Genomic DNA, 20,564 nt, shown 5'->3' on the forward strand with positions numbered 1-20,564 from the left:
TAGTAGTTGTGTAGTATTTTTTTTACTTTGTTGAATTTATAGTGGTGTACAGATTGCCTTAAATTCCCCAGATAAACCGAAGCTCAGAGACATCTCGTAAAAAATACACATTATTATGTGTTTGAATAATTTATTTTCTAGACAATCATCAAACGTTGCTTTAAATTGCGTTACCTACGTATTATTTCCTATTTTACGACCAACTTTGCACTTCACATCAAGTGTATGTATTCATAATGGTCGATTGACATCACAATATATTTTCTTTGTTCTCTATACTGTTTATAAGTAATATTTTGTTGTCGCTGTCCTTAACTTGATTCAAATAAATTATGATTGTTCTGTGTACGTGCGATTTTAAGGAAAGAAAACTTGCGTTAACTTTAGTATATGTATGTATGTACGTACTACGTACCTACGTATTATATTTGCCATTGTTTCTAATGTGTATTTTATATTATGTAATTAAAAAGGAAAATTAAAAATACTACAATTCAGAGGAAAAAGTAGAATCGGCTACAAATATTAATTTGTTACTTAACTATTATTAATTATTTGTTGGTCGATTTCAAACTAAATTTCATAATTAAATATGTATTTATAAAATTAGAAAATTAGCGACTTTTCGGATAAACCTAAGAGCCTTAATATTAAAAGGGATGAGGTAGTTACGCTAAATGTTGTCATAAAACTCGCACATGTGTTTAATATTTATTTAATAACCAATTACCTAACAATAAATTTATATACAACAACACAAACATAAAATTAATGAAATTCACAGTAACTGTCTATGTCTCAAATAACTAAGCATGTATTTAAATTTAACCTCTACATACTTAGGTAGTTCATTAAAATATTTTATGTAGGTATCTTATGGTCATAGTTGGTAATAGTTGGTGGGTAGGTACTTTAGTATAGGTCTACCAGAATCTGATGGCATATTTATATTTAGGAAATAAAAGATTTTCATATGGCAATTTTATTTGACAACTATCAAATTGGATTTTGTCTAAAAAATCTTCGAAAATGTCGAAAAAGCCGCTGCGATCACAAGCAAGAGGTGTGTTTATAATGTGTATAGAAAAACATTCGATGAAGAAGGGTCAAACACATCACAATTTTCAATTTTGAATATTTTATTGGTAAATTGGACTTACCCGTTTTGATACTTAAAATAAAAAATATTATAAGTAGGTAAATATAATATTGTTTGTTGATTACAATATAATTTTATGAAAACTTATTACAGGAGTTTCCAATACGGCTATTCGTCAAGTCCAAGCTTTCCAAGTCAATTTTATAATGTGTGTATCTTTAATACTTACGAAAATAAACATAGTTTTATTTTATTTTATAAAAAAACTAGCGGTCCGCCCCGGCTTCGCCCGTGGTACATATGAAAAATAGATGTTGGCCGATTCTCAGACTTACCCGATATGCACAGAAAATTTCATGAGAATCGGTACACCCGTTTCGGAGGAGTATGCAGACTAACATTGTGACACGAGAATTTTATATATAAGATATTAGCAATCTAGTTTTGATCTGCATTAGAATGACATCCATATTTTTACATGGCATAATGATAATGAATATATACAAATATAGGTATGTGTAAATAATAATATGTATTACATAGATAAAAGTAATATGTATATTATACATGTAAGTATGTACCTACATAATATTAAGTGGATATCTCATTATTAAGTACAGTATTGTTCACTTATGTAATGTGACTAATGATGTTGAGGATAAAATAAAAAATAAGCAGTATCAAGATCGTTCAGTCCATTTTCCCTAGGGTTGCACACTCAAAATTTTGATTTCCCAATTTGCCATCAGATTCTGGTTTACCTATAATTCCTATACTTTTAAAAACTAAAAATTAAAGAATACAAGTTATTTGCGACATACCACAGTGTAAATAAAATATTAATTTTCTATGCTTAAAAAGGGCGCTATTGAATAAAACTATTTTAATGTATGCCTTCGAGAGGGGCATACGATTTATATTGATATAATTCAGGTCCTCCGTAGCCATACAACAATTTTCCTTTGCCGTTTTCATCGTAATATGGGTACCGGTATTTTGGCCTGCAAATATAAAAAATTCATACTTTATAGGTTTCTATCTCGGTTAAAGTAGGTTCCTATTCCTATATACCTACTTATTCTGATTTTATTTTTAATACTTAAATCTAATCTACTTAAATAAATTATTATTATTGTTCACTACGGCATGCAATGTCGATATCCTACTAGGTACTTACCTAGTAGTAATTATTTAAAATGCCTAAGTTTGTTAGGATAGATGTATGTATGTTTCTTACTATTTTACGAAAAAAAGCAACATACTGGACCGATTTGGATCAAACTTTACAATAATATACTTACATCAGAATAAGACTATAGAACTATAGAGCTAAAGAAAAACATATCTGTACTTGATTTTGCGCACGGTTTTGCGTGGCAAAGCTAATTCAGTTGTAATATTTCTCTCTAGCCACCTTAATATATATTATTTATAAATTAGATTTCCAAGAATTTAACCTTTCAAAGTACTGGAAATTTGGTGCTCTCGGTTGAGGCACTGTCGATTCCGCTACAGCTAACAGTGATACGATTGCAATAATCTGAAAATTTTGAAATATTTACAAAAAATAGCCTAAGTTACTAATTCTTATAACAACAACTATCTGTCAATGAAAGTCCCGTTAAAATTGGTCCAGCCGTTTCTGAGATTAGCCGGAACAAACAGACAGTCGACAGACATACAAAATTTGAATATGCATATGCATTTAGTAAAAATTGGTTATTTCAATATTAAAAGCAGACACTCCAATTTTATTTATATTTATTAATTATTAATATAGATGATGTTTCGCATATTGATAATGTTATTATGTATTGCTATGCAGTAAAAGTTTATTTTCATTATATAATTCCCTCCAGTAAACTCCTTATAATCATAAAAATGGAGCTTTATAAAATACAAACATGATGACGTAATTAACTTGCAACTTTTAAGTTCGCCTTATTTTAAGAAGGCGCAAATTTTAACATATAGTTTTGCAATACATGTACAGTAGGCGCTAAAAATTCTTTAAGATTAAACGAAGCTGCTGCTGCAGGAATGAAATTATTAATATTCATATATTATTATTTTGTAAAACAACAGGACAACACTGAATGTAGCATAACCATCATCAAAACGTTATTTCTAGATTTAATTTTTAATTCATTCGCAACTTGTTCGAAACATTATCTATAAAAAACGTTACGAATCGCTCTGAAAAGCTTCCCATCGTTTTGTTCGTTGCATTAAAATGAGACTCATCTTAAAATTAACAATTCATTATTTCATTCAAGTTGCGTGAAACATACTGATAATACAAACTATGCATCAGGCGTAACGTATTAGGCAATACAATCATTTTAACATTAACTTATATACAATTATAATATTGTATGATCCTACTAAATTTATTACTGATAGATACTTTGAAGCTCAGTATATGCATACAGATTTATAGCTCATTAAGTGGTCAATTTGTTTAAAAATATTGCGAATAACTATGAGGTATAGAATGTGAGTAACTGTTTATTTCTATTGACAGAACCATAAATAACAGAATTCCTCACCGTGATCAAAAACAATTTCCAACACTTTTCCATTTTTGAATTTCACTAGTTAACGTGCGAAAACTCCTTGTCAAACTTTTTTTTTCGAAATATTTCTGAATAGGCAAAGGTGTTCACAATGATCAGGCTGTGAACGTGCGTTCCTCAACGTACCGGTTACAAAACTACTTGGTGGGAGTAGAAAGTGTGCTTCGCATGTTAATGATCCCTAACCCACTTACCTCTGACTAGTGTTTTAGTCCTTGGAAATGTTATGGAATAGGTTAAGTAATGATTTTGGTAATGAGCGTTAATAATTTCGATGAAATGACTTGATAAAAAATTATAAACTATCATAATTTATTATATTACTTTGTATTTGTAGCCTTTACGGTTACTTAATAATCATGATCATTAGACTGTGTAATTGTAATTTTAATTAATACCCAAAATTTGCTAGTTAAGTTTACTACATCTTGAAGGTTTTCATAACAACGGAAACATCACATTTACGGTAATGGAAGTGAAAGTGGTCTCACTGGCCAGTGACAGGCGAGTGTACCGTAAGATTATGTCATAATTAATGGTCCAGAATGTTCGAGAATATTATTATTTTTATTTCCATAGTTGCCAAGTGTTTTGTATAATAATATAATGTACATTGCATACTACGAAGAATGGTTTAAAAATTCAGAAGCAACTGCTCTATATTATACGTGTCTAAATTATTCAGTACCATTGTATCTTTTACAAACATACAGCTTTAATGACCTTTTTAAGATGTATTAATACATCATCGACACTTGGCATTACTATTAATAATTAAATTATTAATACGTATCGTGATACGTCATTGAGATAATAATTAATATGGAGTCGACACCGCCTACATCACTTATGTTCCACTCAACATAAGTGATGTAGGCGGTGTGACGTATGTTGAGCGGTATTTTTTAATGGTTTTAAAGTGAAACGCATCAAATATGCCTTCGTGTGTGTTACGATATTGCACAAATAATACAAATAATACGGAAAAGTGCAAAGGAATAACTTTCATCGTTAAGTACCTAACTAGATAATCATTTTTAAAACTTAGTTAGAGCAAAAAAATGGCGCACAGATTTTGTTCGTGGTGTCTCCTCCATACGTAGTAATATTATCTCAATGTGATACGTGGTGCATTTACATCAGACGAGCGAATGCTAATTTTAACCCCACTATGTCAAATTCTTGTAGTGTACACAGGCGCAGAATATTCTTTCGTTGTTTTTAGTGCGTTTGAAAAGATTCTATGCAATATTCTAATACTGAACAAAACTGAATACGAGTTTTCGTTTACACTAAGAGATCACTAAAATTTGCTCTTTGCTCTAGCTCAATGTTCGTTTGATGTACTCATTTACATACGAACCTTACAATTTTATTACGCCTACTAAAATTAAATTGCATTACCTACACAATGGCAACTAAGTAACTATTTTATCCCATAGCATTTAAAACACTATAAGAAGCAACTAAACAAGGTTGCAATCCATATAACAATGCTTGTTGGTTCCACAATATTGAGTTCCCATTCAAAAAATATTCGCTTTGTTCTATCAAAAGAAAAACTATACCTATATGAACATTGTAGGTGCCATAATATGACCCCTTATTTCCAAACAGTCTAAGCCGTGAATTGAACCGACTGGCAAATTCATAGCTGGTTATTGCGATCATTATATGAATTTGCCAGTCAGTTCAATTCACGGCGTAAACTGTCTGGAAATAAGAGATCATAATACGGCCTCTGGATAATTTAAGCGTATTTTTCAGTGTTCTTTTTGTCAGAGTTTGTAGAAGGTACTAGATGGGTTTAGGAATAAAAAATAAAAGATCCAAATTTTCAATAAGTGCTTTTATTTATTTAAGAAATTATAAATGACTAGATTAACATCTACAGCTACATTCAAGCGAATGGTACAGGTATATATATATTTTAATAAAGTTGTAACATAACATATTCTATACATTTTCTATGAAAAGTTGGTAAATACATTACTATCCATCTTATTCAGTCTATCTCGCTTTTTCATGAACTGTCTCCCTCACTCATTATTCTATATTCAAATGCTACATTTGAATTTAGAATACACATTGATTGGATAATATATTTACCAATTCCTTTCAAAAGTATTTTTGGACACTATACAGTAACAATTATCTTATTTTGTAAAAATGAGTTTTAAACTCAAAATTTTAACGATTCAATATACCTAAAGCACCTTTCTAATAACAAAACAATAAACATAATAATTATAATATATTCGAAATTACATTTAAACATTTTTTTTTATTACTTATCTAATAAAAATATAGGTTTTACATCTCTAACTATTTTTTTTATGAATCCAAGAAATTTATTTCTAGGGATCGTAAGTTATTTGTATTTTCTATGATTACGGCATAACAAGAATATTTTAAAGAAATACAAACATAAAACTAATATATAAAAACTTCTCATAAAGGTGCTTTTCTATGAGAATCTATGAGACATATATAATATCTATATTTTTAAGAATGAGAAATAGGCATCATATTTTAAAATTGAGTATATGTACATAGTAAACATAATTTATAACTAAATCTACCTATAATATCACAATAATAATAGATTTATTGCTTCCAAGCATCTATTCTAAATAACTTTAATAAGTCATAATAAAAAAATGTAAATTGGAATGTGCTAGAATAATTTAAATAATGGAATGAAATGAGAATTCCATTTTCTAAATCATTACTCCAACACACAACATAAAATTCTATTTTCAAACAGTGACTAGCTCAAATGTTTAAAAACTGTTCTATTTTTGAATATTTTCAATTCAAAAACAGAAATCATTTTGAATTTAAGTAAAATTTTAATGACAGCTAAATTTCGCATTAAGTTAATTTTAATCAAAAGCTTGAAGAGAAATCGCTATAACTATTAAAATATAGCATTTAATTCATAAAATGTTTGAAATATTTAAGCTCTCATATTAAATAGCTTCAAAACTATCTAAATAGCGATAACACATCAAGAATTATTTTTTAAACATTTATCTGCACAGATGAAAAGAATATTATTCTTTGATTAAATCTATATCTTACTTTATATGCATTGACTTCTCAATTTTTCTGTCCATATTACTACACATATTTTTTATTCAAATAACCAACTAAATGGCTCGTGCCTAGAATGTAAGCGAATCGAATCAAAAGATTTAATCTATCAAAATTCTTCAAACACTTGGTCTTCAAAAATATTCAAGCTTCTCTTCTATTCCCACAAAATCACTTCATAATGTACTCAAACAATCATAATCTATGGATAAGTCCATAATTTTAGTTACTAGACAGTATACTGCGCAACTACACAGTATGCTGCGCAACTACACAGTATACTGCGCAACTACACAGTATACTGAGCAACTACACAGTATAATGAGCTGTAAAATCGACCAATCAGCAAGTAGCATCTTGCTGATCTTCTAATTGTCAATAATTCGCAGGAATTATGCCCATAATTTGGCTCCTGTGTTCTACGAAGTCAAGAATTTTCTGCGCCATTGTCCTTTTTCGAACCAACATGGCTGCCGCTTGTTCGAATTTGTGTTGATTCCTTCGTATATATGCGTATGTGTCTGTTGTCATGTTTTTTAGTTTTTCGGGGTTTATTTCGTCCATAGCGCATTCTTCGTGTAATGGCGGGTTGAAACGATAATAACTGCCAGGTGGAAGTAAATCGTTTAATGCTAGATGCACACCTGTAAAGTAAGATTGTGATAAGTGCCATTTTTATCGTGCATTAGTGCATTTTCTATCTCAAAAGTAATGTTTTGTCTCCTCTTTTCTACTATTAATAATTAATTAATTACCATATACAAGATTAACATTATACAAAAAAATTAATTCATTCTATCGACACAAAATACTTTTAATAATGACCAATCTATATAAATATAATCTGGATTTTTTATTAACCTCTCAACATTGAAAACAGCTGAACGAATTCTAATAAAACTTTCCACAAAATTAGTTAAATAGCATGTAATTTATACCTTCAGTATCCGTAGCAGAATCCAGAATCTTATTGAATTTATCCTTCCAACTGGTACCCGTTGCGTCTTTCGCCAATCCTTTAGTTAACAATTGATAGTCTAAATGTTTGTTAAGCGCTTGTCCAGTTCCCACCGAAATTACTGTGCCGTTTTTGAGAGAGTTCGCACCGAAGAGTAGTTTCGCTTCGTGTAAACCGACCGCGGTTGGATTGTTCACCATTATACCACCGTCCTGATGAAATAAAGTTTTTATGAAAATGTGAAAAACAGAGAAACATTTATTAGTTACATCAGTAGATTAAAATTGTGTTCGTGTTTCCTCACTTTACATGTTTTATTGTTTTGTTTCCAATTGTATTGTGTGTTGTTGTGTATTGTTTGTGGAGTCAAATAAATGATCTTTCTTTCTTTCAGTGTCAGTGCAGTGTACAAGGTGCTATATACCTGATGCAACAAGCCTTGCAAGTTGAACTCAGCAGGATATATAGTGTGCAGTGTTATTATACAGGATGCAGTGTCAGTATATAGTGTTTAGTGTCATTATTTAGGATGAAGTGTTTATATACAGTGTGCAGTGTCAGTATTTAGTGTCATTATTAAGGATGAAGTGTTAATATAGTGTGCAGTGTCAGTTTAAAATGTTTAGTATCAATATTATTTTATTGATATTTTTCACGACAATTGTAATAAGATCCGAAAGTATTTAAAGGAATTATCTTAATTTTGTTTATTTTTTATTTTTTTGCTTTGTGTGTCCACCACCACATAGTGACTTGACTCAAAAATCATGTTGTGTTATCCTGTAAATGTTTGACACAATTGTAATTTTTTTTGTTATATTATGTACCCTAGCTATAAGTATTGTCTTTGTATTTCTTTGTATTTAGTCACACTAATGTTGGATGACCTAAATAAATAAAATAAAATAAAATAAAATTATACCTGATGCAACAAGCCCTGCAAGTTGAACTCAGTGAAGTACGTAGGCGCTGCGGCTGAAGCTCTAACCGCCTGCCACAGAGCGGCCCGACTTGTGCCCGGGAACACGGAGCGTACTCGGAACCCACACTCGTAGGAACGGAATATGAACGGCGCTAGTTTAGAACCGGAGTTAACTACGCAGGATACTACCGACATCTAGGAGATAATTGGAGAAATAAGTATTTATCGTAGTTTCTCTTCATTTTTTTTGTATGGGGAAATAAGTACGCAAGATACTACCGACGTTTAGTGAGAGATAAAGAAGCAAATAAGAAGTCTGGTAATGTTTTTTTATTCAGTTTTGGAAGAAACAAAAGTTATAGACACAAGTTTGGAAGTGATAGTTCACTATGCAGGATACTACCGACATCTGAGAGATAATGATCGAAATAAGTACTCGAGTAATGTTTTTTGATACTTTAGTTTAGAAAAAGAAGGTATACAGGTAACTGGGACTATAGGTAACTATAGGTATATAGGTAACTGGGATTAACACATAGGATAGGTTTTATCCCGGAAATCCCACGGGAATGGGAACTATGTGGGTTTTCCTTTGAAAACGCGGGCGAAGCCGCAGGCGGAAATCTAGTCATGTAATATTTTCTTATTATTACATAACAAGAGTGATAAATATAAATTTCACTTACTTTTGGTGCATTATATCGATTGCACTCTGTAAGTGTACAATCTTTGAGATTATCCCTCAACATTTTCTCCCACGCCTCTGTGTCATAGTACGAATGATTCCATACCAGTCTAGACGTACCTGCAAAAGAAAATATAGTATTTATTTATTCACATTTTATTTTAAGTAAATTAACTTTTTATGTAAGACTAGTGGTCCGCCCCGGCTTCGCCCGTGGTACATATTATTATTTCGCAATAAAAGGTAGCCTATGTCCTTTCTCGGGTATCAAAGTATCTCCTTACCTATTTCATGCAAATTGGTTCAGTAGTTTAGGCGTGATTGAGTAACAGACAGACAGACAGAGTTACTTTCGCATTTATAATATTAGTATGCAGAACCATCTCAAGCAATTCTTTAGTTTTAGTCAACACGGATTCTTGCCATCTCGGTCCACTACGACTAACTTAGTGGATTTTTGTGAAAGTCTGTCTAGTTCCCTAGATCACAATGGGCAAGTCGATGTTATTTATACCGATTTCAGTAAAGCTTTTGACAAGGATTCACACATACTATTATTGAAAAAGTTACACATATATGGAATCTCAGGTCAGTTCTTACAATGGTTTAATTCTTACTTGTCCAAGCGGAGTTTTTATGTAGTTGTCAATGGCTTTCGCTCTACAATACACAATATTAATTCTGGGGTTCCTCAAGGATCGCATTTAGGCCCAATATTATTTAACACCTTCGTTAACGATATACCTGACCTGTTATCTTTCTCAGTAAGTTTTATGTACGCTGACGATCTTAAGTTTTGCAGAACAATCAACTCAATCGATGATTGTTACAAACTACAAAGTGACATAGACAAGCTTGTTGATTGGTGCAACTGTAATAAAATGGACCTTAATCCTAAAAAATGCTTCTTAGTAAGATTTTCACGCAAGATAAATCTGATACGCCACAATTATCTTATAAAATCTGAGATTGTCCAAGAGCAAGAGCAAATAAGAGACTTAGGTATCATTTTCGATAATAAATTAACTTTCGTCCCACATATACACCATATTGTTACACGTGCGGCCAAAATTTTGGGCTTTTTGATTCGCAACATGAAAGGTCTACAAAACGCTACATCAAAGATATCTTTATTTAACAGCCTAGTCCGTAGCATTTTGGAATATGGCTCCGTGGTCTGGAGACCACACTATGCGTGTCATTCCTTACGTGTGGAAAGGATCCAAAGAAGATTTTTATTGCACCTAGTCTTTACAAGTGGTAAATCAAAGAAACAGCTACCGTCTTATAAAAAACAACTTTCTTTTTTTAAAATGACTTCTTTGGATAATCGTAGAGTTATGCTAGACGTCCTTTTTGTATCAAAATTGTTTAATAACAAAATCGATTGTCCTCAAATACTGCAAAGACTCAACATAAGAGTGCCTTCTAGGTACCCACGTAAGGTTTTGCTACCACTCTGTCCTCCTCTTCGCAGAACTGTCTCGGGCCGTAATTCTCCAGTTCCAAGATTTTGTAATACTATTAATAAACACTGTGAGCTTTTCGACATTTTTTCGGACTCCCCCAGCAAACTCCGTAAAATTTTTCAAGATTTTTCTTTTAATGGATGATGTTTAACTGTATATGCATATTTTTTTTTTCTGTTTTTATTAATTTTCTTTTTTTATGTACTTAAAAACGGGTGCCGGCCTAGAATAGCACTACCCCATCTCTACCCGTGGGTGTCGTAAGAGGCGACTAAGGGTTAACTACATGCAAACGGGCAGCAGCGTTATCCCCCACCATCAACTGCGCTCGCCAACCCGCCTGCCAAGCGTGGCGAGTATTGGCATTCTTTCCCCCCAAATAGATACACATAAAAATACAATGAATAGTGCAACAACAACCAGGCCCCTAGTACCCGGCAGCTCCGCTATTCCTGGGTACGGTAGCGGCCATGGTAACGGCGGGGCAAGGGGTGCTAAGAATCACCGGAAGCGATCCGGCTACCACTCCCGACGACCCCTGGCCCTGGTAACATACAACGCACGCACGTTGAGGACGGACGAAAAGATTGTTGAGCTGGAAGAAGAATTGAGTAAGTTACGCTGGGATGTCATAGGGTTATCAGAAGTCCGAAGACAGGGGGAGGACACGATAACGTTGACATCCGGTAATTTATTCTTCTACCGGGAGGGCGACCAACAGTCCCAAGGTGGAATAGGGTTTATCGTTCGCAGACCCCTCATTAACACCATCATAGCCATCGAAAGTGTGTCGAGCAGGGTAGCGTACCTGGTCCTCAAAATATCTGATAGATATTCTTTGAAGGTCATTCAGGTCTACGCGCCGACCTCAGCACACTCAGATGAAGATGTGGAGGTAATGTATGAGGACATCAGTAGAGCCTTACACACCTCGAAAACACATTTCAATGTTGTGATGGGGGATTTCAACGCGAAACTGGGCAAGAGAGGCGATGACGAGTTGAGAGTGGGGCAATTTGGATTTGGGCAGCGCAACCCGAGGGGCCAGAGGCTCGCTGAATTTCTGGAGAAGGAAGGACTCTTCATGATGAATTCCTTCTTCCAGAAATCTCCGCACAGAAAGTGGACCTGGATAAGCCCTGACGGTAAAACGAGGAATGAGATTGACTTCATCATGACAACAAGGAGACATATATTCAATGATGTTTCTGTGATTAATAGGATAAAAACCGGTAGTGATCACCGAATGGTAAGAGGCACATTGAATATAAATGTGAAACTGGAAAGGTCTCGCTTGATGAGGTCAACTCTTCGACCGTTCCGCACCCAAATCCAGAACCCCGAAAGCTTTCAACTCGAGCTCCAAAATCGCTTTGCTTGCCTAGGCGATGACGTATCTGTGGACGATCTGAACAACAGGCTTATCGAAACGATTCGTACGGTAGGGTTGCATCACTGCAAGACACCCCGTCGAAATAGGTCCCAAAAACTTTCCGCCCATACCCTCAAGCTCCTGGAAGAACGACGCTCCTTGCTACTACATACTTCCGATGATGCGAAGTCATATAGGCAGCTCAATAGACGGATTACAAAGTCCTTGCGACACGACATCCGCCTCTTCAATACGAAAAATATTGAAGAGGCGATACAGCGGAATAAAGGCACAAAAGTGTTCGCAAGAGATGAATCTATTGGGCAGAGCCGGCTGACTAAGCTGAAGACGGATAGTGGTAAAGTGGTGTCGTCTCAACCAGAGCTACTAGGAGAGGTTGAGAAGTTTTATGGACATCTTTACACCTCCGTTGCTAAGCCTGTTGCAAGTCCGGCGAAAGATCCTAGAGCCCGACTAACCCGACATTACACCGAAGATATCCCGGACATCAGCCTGTACGAGATTAGGATGGCTCTCAAACAGCTTAAGAACAACAAGGCGCCGGGTGAGGATGGAATCACCTCTGAGCTACTGAGAGCGGGTGGCAAACCAATCCTCAGAATGCTACAGAGGTTATTCACTTCCACCTTACTCGAGGGCACTGCGCCAAAAGCGTGGAGCAGCAGTATGGTTGTCCTCTTCTTCAAAAAGGGAGACAAAACCCTGTTGAAGAACTACAGGCCAATATCACTGCTGAGCCATGTTTATAAGCTGTTCTCGAGAGTCATCACGAATCGTCTCGAACGCAGGCTTGATGACTTCCAGCCTCCCGAACAAGCCGGTTTCCGAAGAGGCTTTAGCACCATGGACCACATTCATACGCTGCGGCAGATTATACAGAAGACGGAGGAGTATAATCTGCCATTATGCTTGGCGTTTGTGGACTATGAAAAAGCCTTTGATTCGATCGAGACTTGGGCCGTATTGAGGTCTCTTCAGCGTTGCCGCATTGACTATCGGTATATCGAAGTGTTGAGAAGCTTGTATGAAAACGCCACTATGTCAGTCCGGGTTCAGGAGCATTGCACAAAGGCAATTCCTCTGCAGCGCGGGGTCAGACAAGGAGATGTAATTTCTCCGAAACTGTTTACCGCTGCTTTGGAAGACGTCTTCAAGCTCCTGGATTGGCAAGGATTTGGCATCAATGTTAATGGCGAGTACATCACTCACCTTCGATTTGCGGACGATATCGTGGTCATGGCAGAATCCCTGGAAGACCTCAATACAATGCTCGGTGACCTCTACAGAGTTTCACAACAAGTGGGCCTTAGCATGAACATGGACAAGACGAAAATCATGTCAAATGTCCATGTTGTGCCCACTCCGGTATCAGTTGGAAACTCTATTCTCGAAATTGTTGACGAATACGTTTACCTGGGACAAACCGTCCAATTAGGTAAGTCCAATTTCGGGAAAGAGGTCAATCGTCGAATCCGACTCGGCTGGGCAGCGTTCGGGAAACTACGCAACATCTTTTCGTCCAAAATCCCTCAGTGCCTGAAGAAGAAAGTCTTCGAGCAGTGTGTGTTACCAGTGTTGACATACGGATCTGAGACGTGGTCCCTAACCGCGGGTATTGTGCACAAGCTCCGCGTCGCTCAACGAGCTATGGAAAGGGCTATGCTCGGGGTTTCTTTGCGTGATCGAATCAGAAATGAGGAGATCCGCAAAAGAACTAAAATCACCGACATAGCCCACCGTATTAGTACGTTGAAGTGGCGTTGGGCCGGGCATATAGCCCGCAGAACCGATGGCCGTTGGGGCAAAAAGGTTCTCGAATGGCGACCACGTACAGGACGTCGCAGTGTGGGACGGCCTTCAACGAGGTGGACAGACGACCTGATCAAAGTGGCGGGGAGCCGCTGGAGTCAGGCCGCTGGTGATCGGTCGTTATGGAAATCTTTGGGGGAGGCCTATGTCCTGCAGTGGACGTCTTAAAGGGCTGGAACGGCGGAACGGATGTACTTAAAAAATAAACTGGTTTAACGTTTTTGCATGCTGTGTTTGCCAGTAAGTGTTTGTTACATTAACCATGTTTGTTTATTTTGTGTATCTAAACTTTTGTAAAAATGTAAACAAACGTTGGTAAACCAATAAATAAATAAATAAATAAATATAGTGAAATTGATTTGGTCCTTCGAGTCGGATAAAATTTATACCGAATAAGTTCAATCAATAAAAAAACTACATTAATTATGACGTTACGACATTATTGTTGACAGCCTGTGTTGCCAAATATAGTTATCAGGACGTAACATACATATTGTTCTGATCCTTCGAGCCAGATAAATAGGAACTATGGCAATTTTTATTACTTAATAATAATTTTAATGTTAGAATGCTTATTTATGTTCTCACCTCCAATCAGAGAAGTATTTCCAAACATTTGCTTTGATAACGTTAGATACATTTGATTCGCTGTCTCCAAGTTATTGCCGCTCGCTAAAATATAAAGAAACAATTTTAATACATGATAGTTAAGGTTTGTCCATTCAATATTTAATATAAACAAGTGTTGAATAGTATGCGTTCTATTCAGAAAATATGTTTATTTTCAAAGGATTTCTATTTATATTTTTTACTATGAATCATTAGTGATATTTCCTAAGTATGTAAAACATAAGTCTTATTAGTATTTTCTAATGTTTGATTTTACGCGAGTATTATACATTTAGAAATTAAAGACTTTTTAACGACACGTGGTCTCCCCGTGACCACGCTCGCTGTAAAGTGTTCGAAACGTCGGGAAAATAATAGAATGAATAAATCGCGTTTAAAATCCGTTAAAAAGTCTTTAATTTCCATAAGTCTTATTGTTAAATAAATAAAATAATTAATCGTAATATTACCTATAACAGCAGCAATAATAGCCCCAGTGCTGACACCAATAATATAATCGAAGATTTCGTGCACTTTCTTTCCCGTTAAGTTTTCCAAATGCCTTAAAATCTCTATAGCTATAATACCGCGGATTCCACCGCCATCTATTGAAAGGATGTTTGGTCCCCTGCTTTTCGTGGGGCCAGTGTAACCCATTAATGCTAAAGCCTGGAAAGTAAGATAAAAATATACATTTTAACAATAGAGACTATTCGCGGGATTCTAAACTTCTGGAGTTAGTAAGAGTGACTTGTCAGTCAGTTGAAATGACAAATTGATGTAAATTTACGACAAAAATGATTGATAGTCTATCCTTGACTTTATCAGCAAGTCGTGAAAATAGTCCTAATTCTTTTTTAGAAAACTTTTAAAATAGATTTCATATTTTTTCTAAATAGGTCCATCGAGTCGGATCCTAGCAAAAATGTATGCAAAAGTTTCTAGAACAAACTTACCTCATTTACAATGCCTTTAACTTCAATAGTGACTGGTTTATCATCCGATTTAATTTTGTGTTGAACCCTCAATAAGGCACGAACGGCACCTTCCTGTTAAAAACCGAACATTTGATATTAGAATAAAATATTTAATATACATTTAACACAATGTAGGCATATGGCATATTTGAAGAGAAGAGCTCATGTTATGGAAATGACCATAATTAACTAGCTTACCGCTCGCGGCTTCGCCCACTTTGTCTAAAACCTAATAAATTGTATACTAAAACCTACCTCTTGGATCACTCTATCTATTAAAAAAACCGCATCAAAATCCGTTGCGTAGTTTTAAAGATTTAAGCATACAAAGGGACATGGACAGAAAAAACGACTTTGTTTTATACTATGTAGTGATTTTAATTGATTCTGAAATTACCTTGATAGCATAATCTCTAGCTTCGGGATATTGTTGTAAATGTTCGATAAAATGCTCAGTCCTTTTGAGCAGACATTCTGGATTTTCTGCTGTCACTATCGCTGATATTACGTACGCTGTGCGGGAATGGATGGAGGTCTGAAAAATAAACAAAATATTTTGCATCATTATTGGTCAACCAGGTGTAATTTTAATGAAGGATCTTCTATATTGTCTAGGGATTTATAGGCATAATTGTCGATTCGGATATTAGAAATAGAAAGAATAATTATTTGAATCAAAACAGCAAATATTATAGAGTACTCATAAGATGTTCTAACATTTTATCTTAAAAGATGCATCCACTAACGTAAGTAACATTATCATGTATTCATTTAAGATTAAATGTCTATGTATCTAAATCTAATAAATCATCGACATACGACGTAAACTCTTATCAATACGCAAATCAGCCACCCATAAACCTAATTCCTAATCATTGTTTTAAATCCTATACAAAAAATACTTCAAAACAAAAACAAATCACACCATTATCACACAGATAATGGAGGTCAATCGTATTTTTAGCCACATTACTATCACGCCTTTTTCACAAAGCATAAACATTGCTTATCATGGCTATGCACGCATTTTGTATTATAACACTTATTTGGTTTCTTATTGATATAATCAGATATGTATATGTCAATATAGATTTTTATCAGAATCTTTTATAACAGTTGCGTCTCGAAATTTTGCTCTCTATTAGAAATAGGCATAACTTTTATTTGTCATCATTTTATAAACATAAGATTCATCATGTTTTCAAACCCATAACATGAGATACCACATATTTAACTAAAGTTAAAAAAAAGAAAATTAGATATCCTATAATTTGGTCCTTCAAGCCGGATTTACATAAAACCTTAGAGTTACATAGGAATTAAGGCAAAATTTTCTGAGTATGAATATAATAATATTTAAAGAGCTAAATAAAGTCAAAAACATATTAACCATTAACATAGTGCCTGATTATAGTATATTTACTTTATTTAATCAGGTGAAACCATATCAATTATGCAAAGAAAAACATTACAAGTAGTATTAAAGTAATAAATATGAATTTGTTTAAATTAACTTCTTTCAATATTAAACATTTTTATCATTTTGCATAAGATAAGATTTTAATGTATTCATACTTTTTATTTTAATTATTACTGCAATAACGTAATATGAAAAGTCATTGTGAATGTTTGCAATGTTTCATTTTAATAGGATTGAGAGAGTATAATCTAAAGTTTATCCTATCTTAAAAATCATCTTAATCTTATCAAACATTAGGATAACATAACCTACTGAATATTACACAGTATTATTTCTGGTTTTTATTACATATAATCACTACATAGTATAAAACAAAGTCGCTTTCCCTGTCCCTATGTCCCTTTGTACGCTTAAATCTTTGAAACTACGCAACGGATTTTGATGCGGTTTTTTTTAATAGACAGAGTGATTCAAGAGGAAGGTTTATATGTATAATAACATCCATTAAATAGGGGAGAAGTACTGTTATTTTTGAGGTTTCTAATGTGATGTCGTAAAAAATTACATTTTTCCCGCTTAAATTGCAAACGCAGGCTGAACCCTACGAGTTTTATCAAAATAATGTACTAAGTATTATACACATTGAAAAGGTCTACAGAAAAGTCCGCGATGGTATATGTCTATCTCTTATGGATAACCCACAATAACTTTTTTTTGTCATTTACTTTTTACGACAAATAATGGCTAATTTTCGATGCGATTTTAACCAATACAGCATTAATCCTTAACCAATTAAATACCTTGAATACATTGTTCATTTAATATAGATCTATATGGCCCTTTACACCGTATGATTTAAGTGAATATTTTCGAAGATATTACAGATTTAAAAATTGCGGGACGTAGCGTTTGCTGCAGCGCTACAGGCCGGCCGCCCGGCTATCTATTTTATACCCGTGCGAAGCCGGAGCGGGACGCTATGTTTTTAATTTTTATATACAACGTTCACAGTTTTTCTGTAGTGTATTTAGTATCAGCATTGCACCCGTGCGAAGCCGGGGCGGGTCGCTAGTAAAGCTTATATTACAGTCACTAGAACATTCCAAACATCTATACTAATAATATAAATCTGATGAGTTTGTTTGAATTCATAAATCTAAGAAACTACTTGATTGATTTTTTTCTTTCACCGTTACACATACACACACATCCATACTTAATATTATAAATGCGAAAGTAACTCTGTCTGTCTGTCTGTTACTCAATCACACCTAAAGTACTGAACCAATTTGCATGAAATTTGGTATCGAGATATTTTGATACCCGAGAAAGGACATAGGCTACTTTTTATCCCGGGAAAATGACGCAATCCCGGAAATCTCACGGGAACGGGAACTATGCGGGTTTTTCTTTGACTGCGCGGGCGAAGCCGCGGGCGGAAACCTAGTAGGACATATATATTTTACATGATCCCTGATTACTATATTATAATATGTACCTCGGGCAAAGACAGTGTTGACCACTATTATTAAACGCTACAAATAAATTAGTTATTATTTTTCTTTAAGTATTTAGAGTTTAGACAATTCAAAAGTGATTCTAAAAGAAGTCTAGTTGAATAAATAAAAGTTTGAGTTTCAATATTACCTTAGTAACCAATGGCTTATTAGACTTCCAGCTAGGTTCGGACATTTTACCAAAATGCAGATCCTTTTTCAGTTTCAATCCTTCCCAGAGACCTTCAAAAGTTATTTCTTTTGCTTCCGAACCCACTGTGAGCGCATCTTTCTCGTCTTTTTGAATCTTTTCTTTAGACACTTTTTCTGTTTCTTCCACAGTAGTTGCTTGTACTGTATGTTCAATTGCTTTTGTTTTTGGTTCAACTTGTGATAGACGGCTAGATACTGCCTTTTCGAATTTCTTTATGAGATCTGTGAAACAAAATTGAGTAGAATTTTTTTTAATTTAGTTTTAGCTATTAACTTGGTTTATTCTGTAGTAACTTATTTTTTTTAACTTTATGTGTAATCTTTTGTGCCTTTTACTTTATTATTACTTTCTTAATAGCAAAATAAATGTTTTATTTAATAAATAACCTAATCTTTAATGAAATATGATTGTATTGATGTATTTGTGAAAACAATATAGTTTAAGTTTGATGAATGAAATCTAATTCAATCTTGCTTGTTTATCATTTTTGCCTTACAATGTAAGATCTAAAATTAGACTCACAAGTTTATTCACCTATCCATAATTGTGTCAATAGCCCTAAGCAAATTAGGTCACATTCAAAACAAACTGCTTCTTTAACAAAGACTACTCATTATCATTTGTTTAAACACTTACTTTCCCATTGTTCTGGTGTAGCGGGTTTTATTCTTTGCACCAGCTTTTCGACTTCTGTATTCAAGCTCGTCATAGACAAATAATGCCTAATTGCACGCCACTGACCACCCAACGACGACATGATTACTATTTTCAACACCCAAAGAACAGTCAAGTAATAACTTAAATAAAAACACTATTAAAATCTCCGAACAGTATCACTCAAGTGACTCAAGTCTACTCTCAAGTCTCAGTTCTCACGTACGCGCTTAGTTTTATGTATAAAAGTATTTATTTAAGAAACTTCTCGAGCTTCTAGATAACACTGATGAAGTAACTGCACTGTACAATAGTTTTCTATACACTAAATATTATGTTAAACCTTGGCAAATAATATAAAATCGCTAGTTTTATTAGATCGATGACAGTTCGAGTACTGACGTAAAATCGGACGATCAGTGCTACCAACACTAGCGAATCAAAACAAACACAGTTTTAGAACCGTACAATCACTTCCGCTTTATGATAATCTACTATTTCAAGCACGTTTTATAATAAATTCGTAAATTCAGTAGTTTATACTTCAAGAACCAGTTATGTACTGATCAAATGTTAACAATAACACCAGTTTTATGTGTTAAGCAAAACATGTTTGTGTGAGATTAGATCGTAAATAAAGTGTGACGGAGCGTTCGCCACACCTCTGTATTGGCTCAATGATAACGTTGCAGACTTTCAGATGTAAATAAACATCGTATGATCATCTGGCCACTGTTCCAAATTCCCACGCGGCGAAATCACTCAAAATATTTGTTTGGCACTATTAGAATTTGAATAATCATTATTATGAATTCATACATAACGGCTAGTGTAGACTATTTGTAGTCTGTAGGTACTCATAATATACTTTTATCAGGAAAAAAAATAAAGTTATTTAGATACGTATTTAGATCTTGATTTAGATATTATCACAGCACAGATTATCACAGGATATTATGCATGTAATTTACGAACTACATTTTGCACTATAATTCGATAGCTTATACATAATACGAATCCGATTTCTGCTACTGTTATCATTTCTGCTACTGCATCAGAATATCTGCCTTGGATTACAATATTATTTTCTTACAATAAATCTATACTTACTTATATAATTATATTGTTCATTTATACTTACATTCATCCTAGAAAATTAGGCTTATCCCACGCTTATAATATTATAT

General features: G+C 34.1%; 2 protein-coding genes across 2 annotated transcripts; both read right to left on the reverse strand.

Annotated features, from left to right (window-relative positions):
- Positions 1-1,907: 1,907 nt before the first annotated feature.
- On the reverse strand, positions 1,908-3,825 carry LOC149898560 (uncharacterized). The gene is made up of 3 exons (XM_090115113.1): positions 3,649-3,825; positions 2,557-2,639; positions 1,908-2,100 (listed from the first exon to the last, which is right to left on the reverse strand). Exons 1-3 carry the CDS (start codon positions 3,679-3,681, stop codon positions 1,983-1,985), a joined length of 234 nt encoding a protein of 77 aa, XP_089971239.1. The 5' UTR covers positions 3,682-3,825; the 3' UTR covers positions 1,908-1,982.
- Positions 3,826-5,828: 2,003 nt separating this feature from the next.
- Positions 5,829-19,556, reverse strand: LOC149898561 (calcium-independent phospholipase A2-gamma-like). Its single transcript, XM_090115051.1, has 10 exons — positions 19,360-19,556; positions 18,661-18,944; positions 15,991-16,128; positions 15,573-15,665; positions 15,087-15,285; positions 14,596-14,679; positions 9,338-9,456; positions 8,652-8,846; positions 7,710-7,941; positions 5,829-7,415 (listed from the first exon to the last, which is right to left on the reverse strand). Exons 1-10 carry the CDS (start codon positions 19,478-19,480, stop codon positions 7,147-7,149), a joined length of 1,734 nt encoding a protein of 577 aa, XP_089971177.1. The 5' UTR covers positions 19,481-19,556; the 3' UTR covers positions 5,829-7,146.
- Positions 19,557-20,564: the final 1,008 nt, after the last annotated feature.

The sequence above is a fragment of the Colias eurytheme genome, chromosome 22 (genome assembly GCF_061535395.1).
Source record: "Colias eurytheme isolate Ceu_HAF_F1 chromosome 22, ilColEury1 Martin Lab GWU primary, whole genome shotgun sequence".
NCBI lineage: Eukaryota > Metazoa > Arthropoda > Insecta > Lepidoptera > Pieridae > Colias > Colias eurytheme.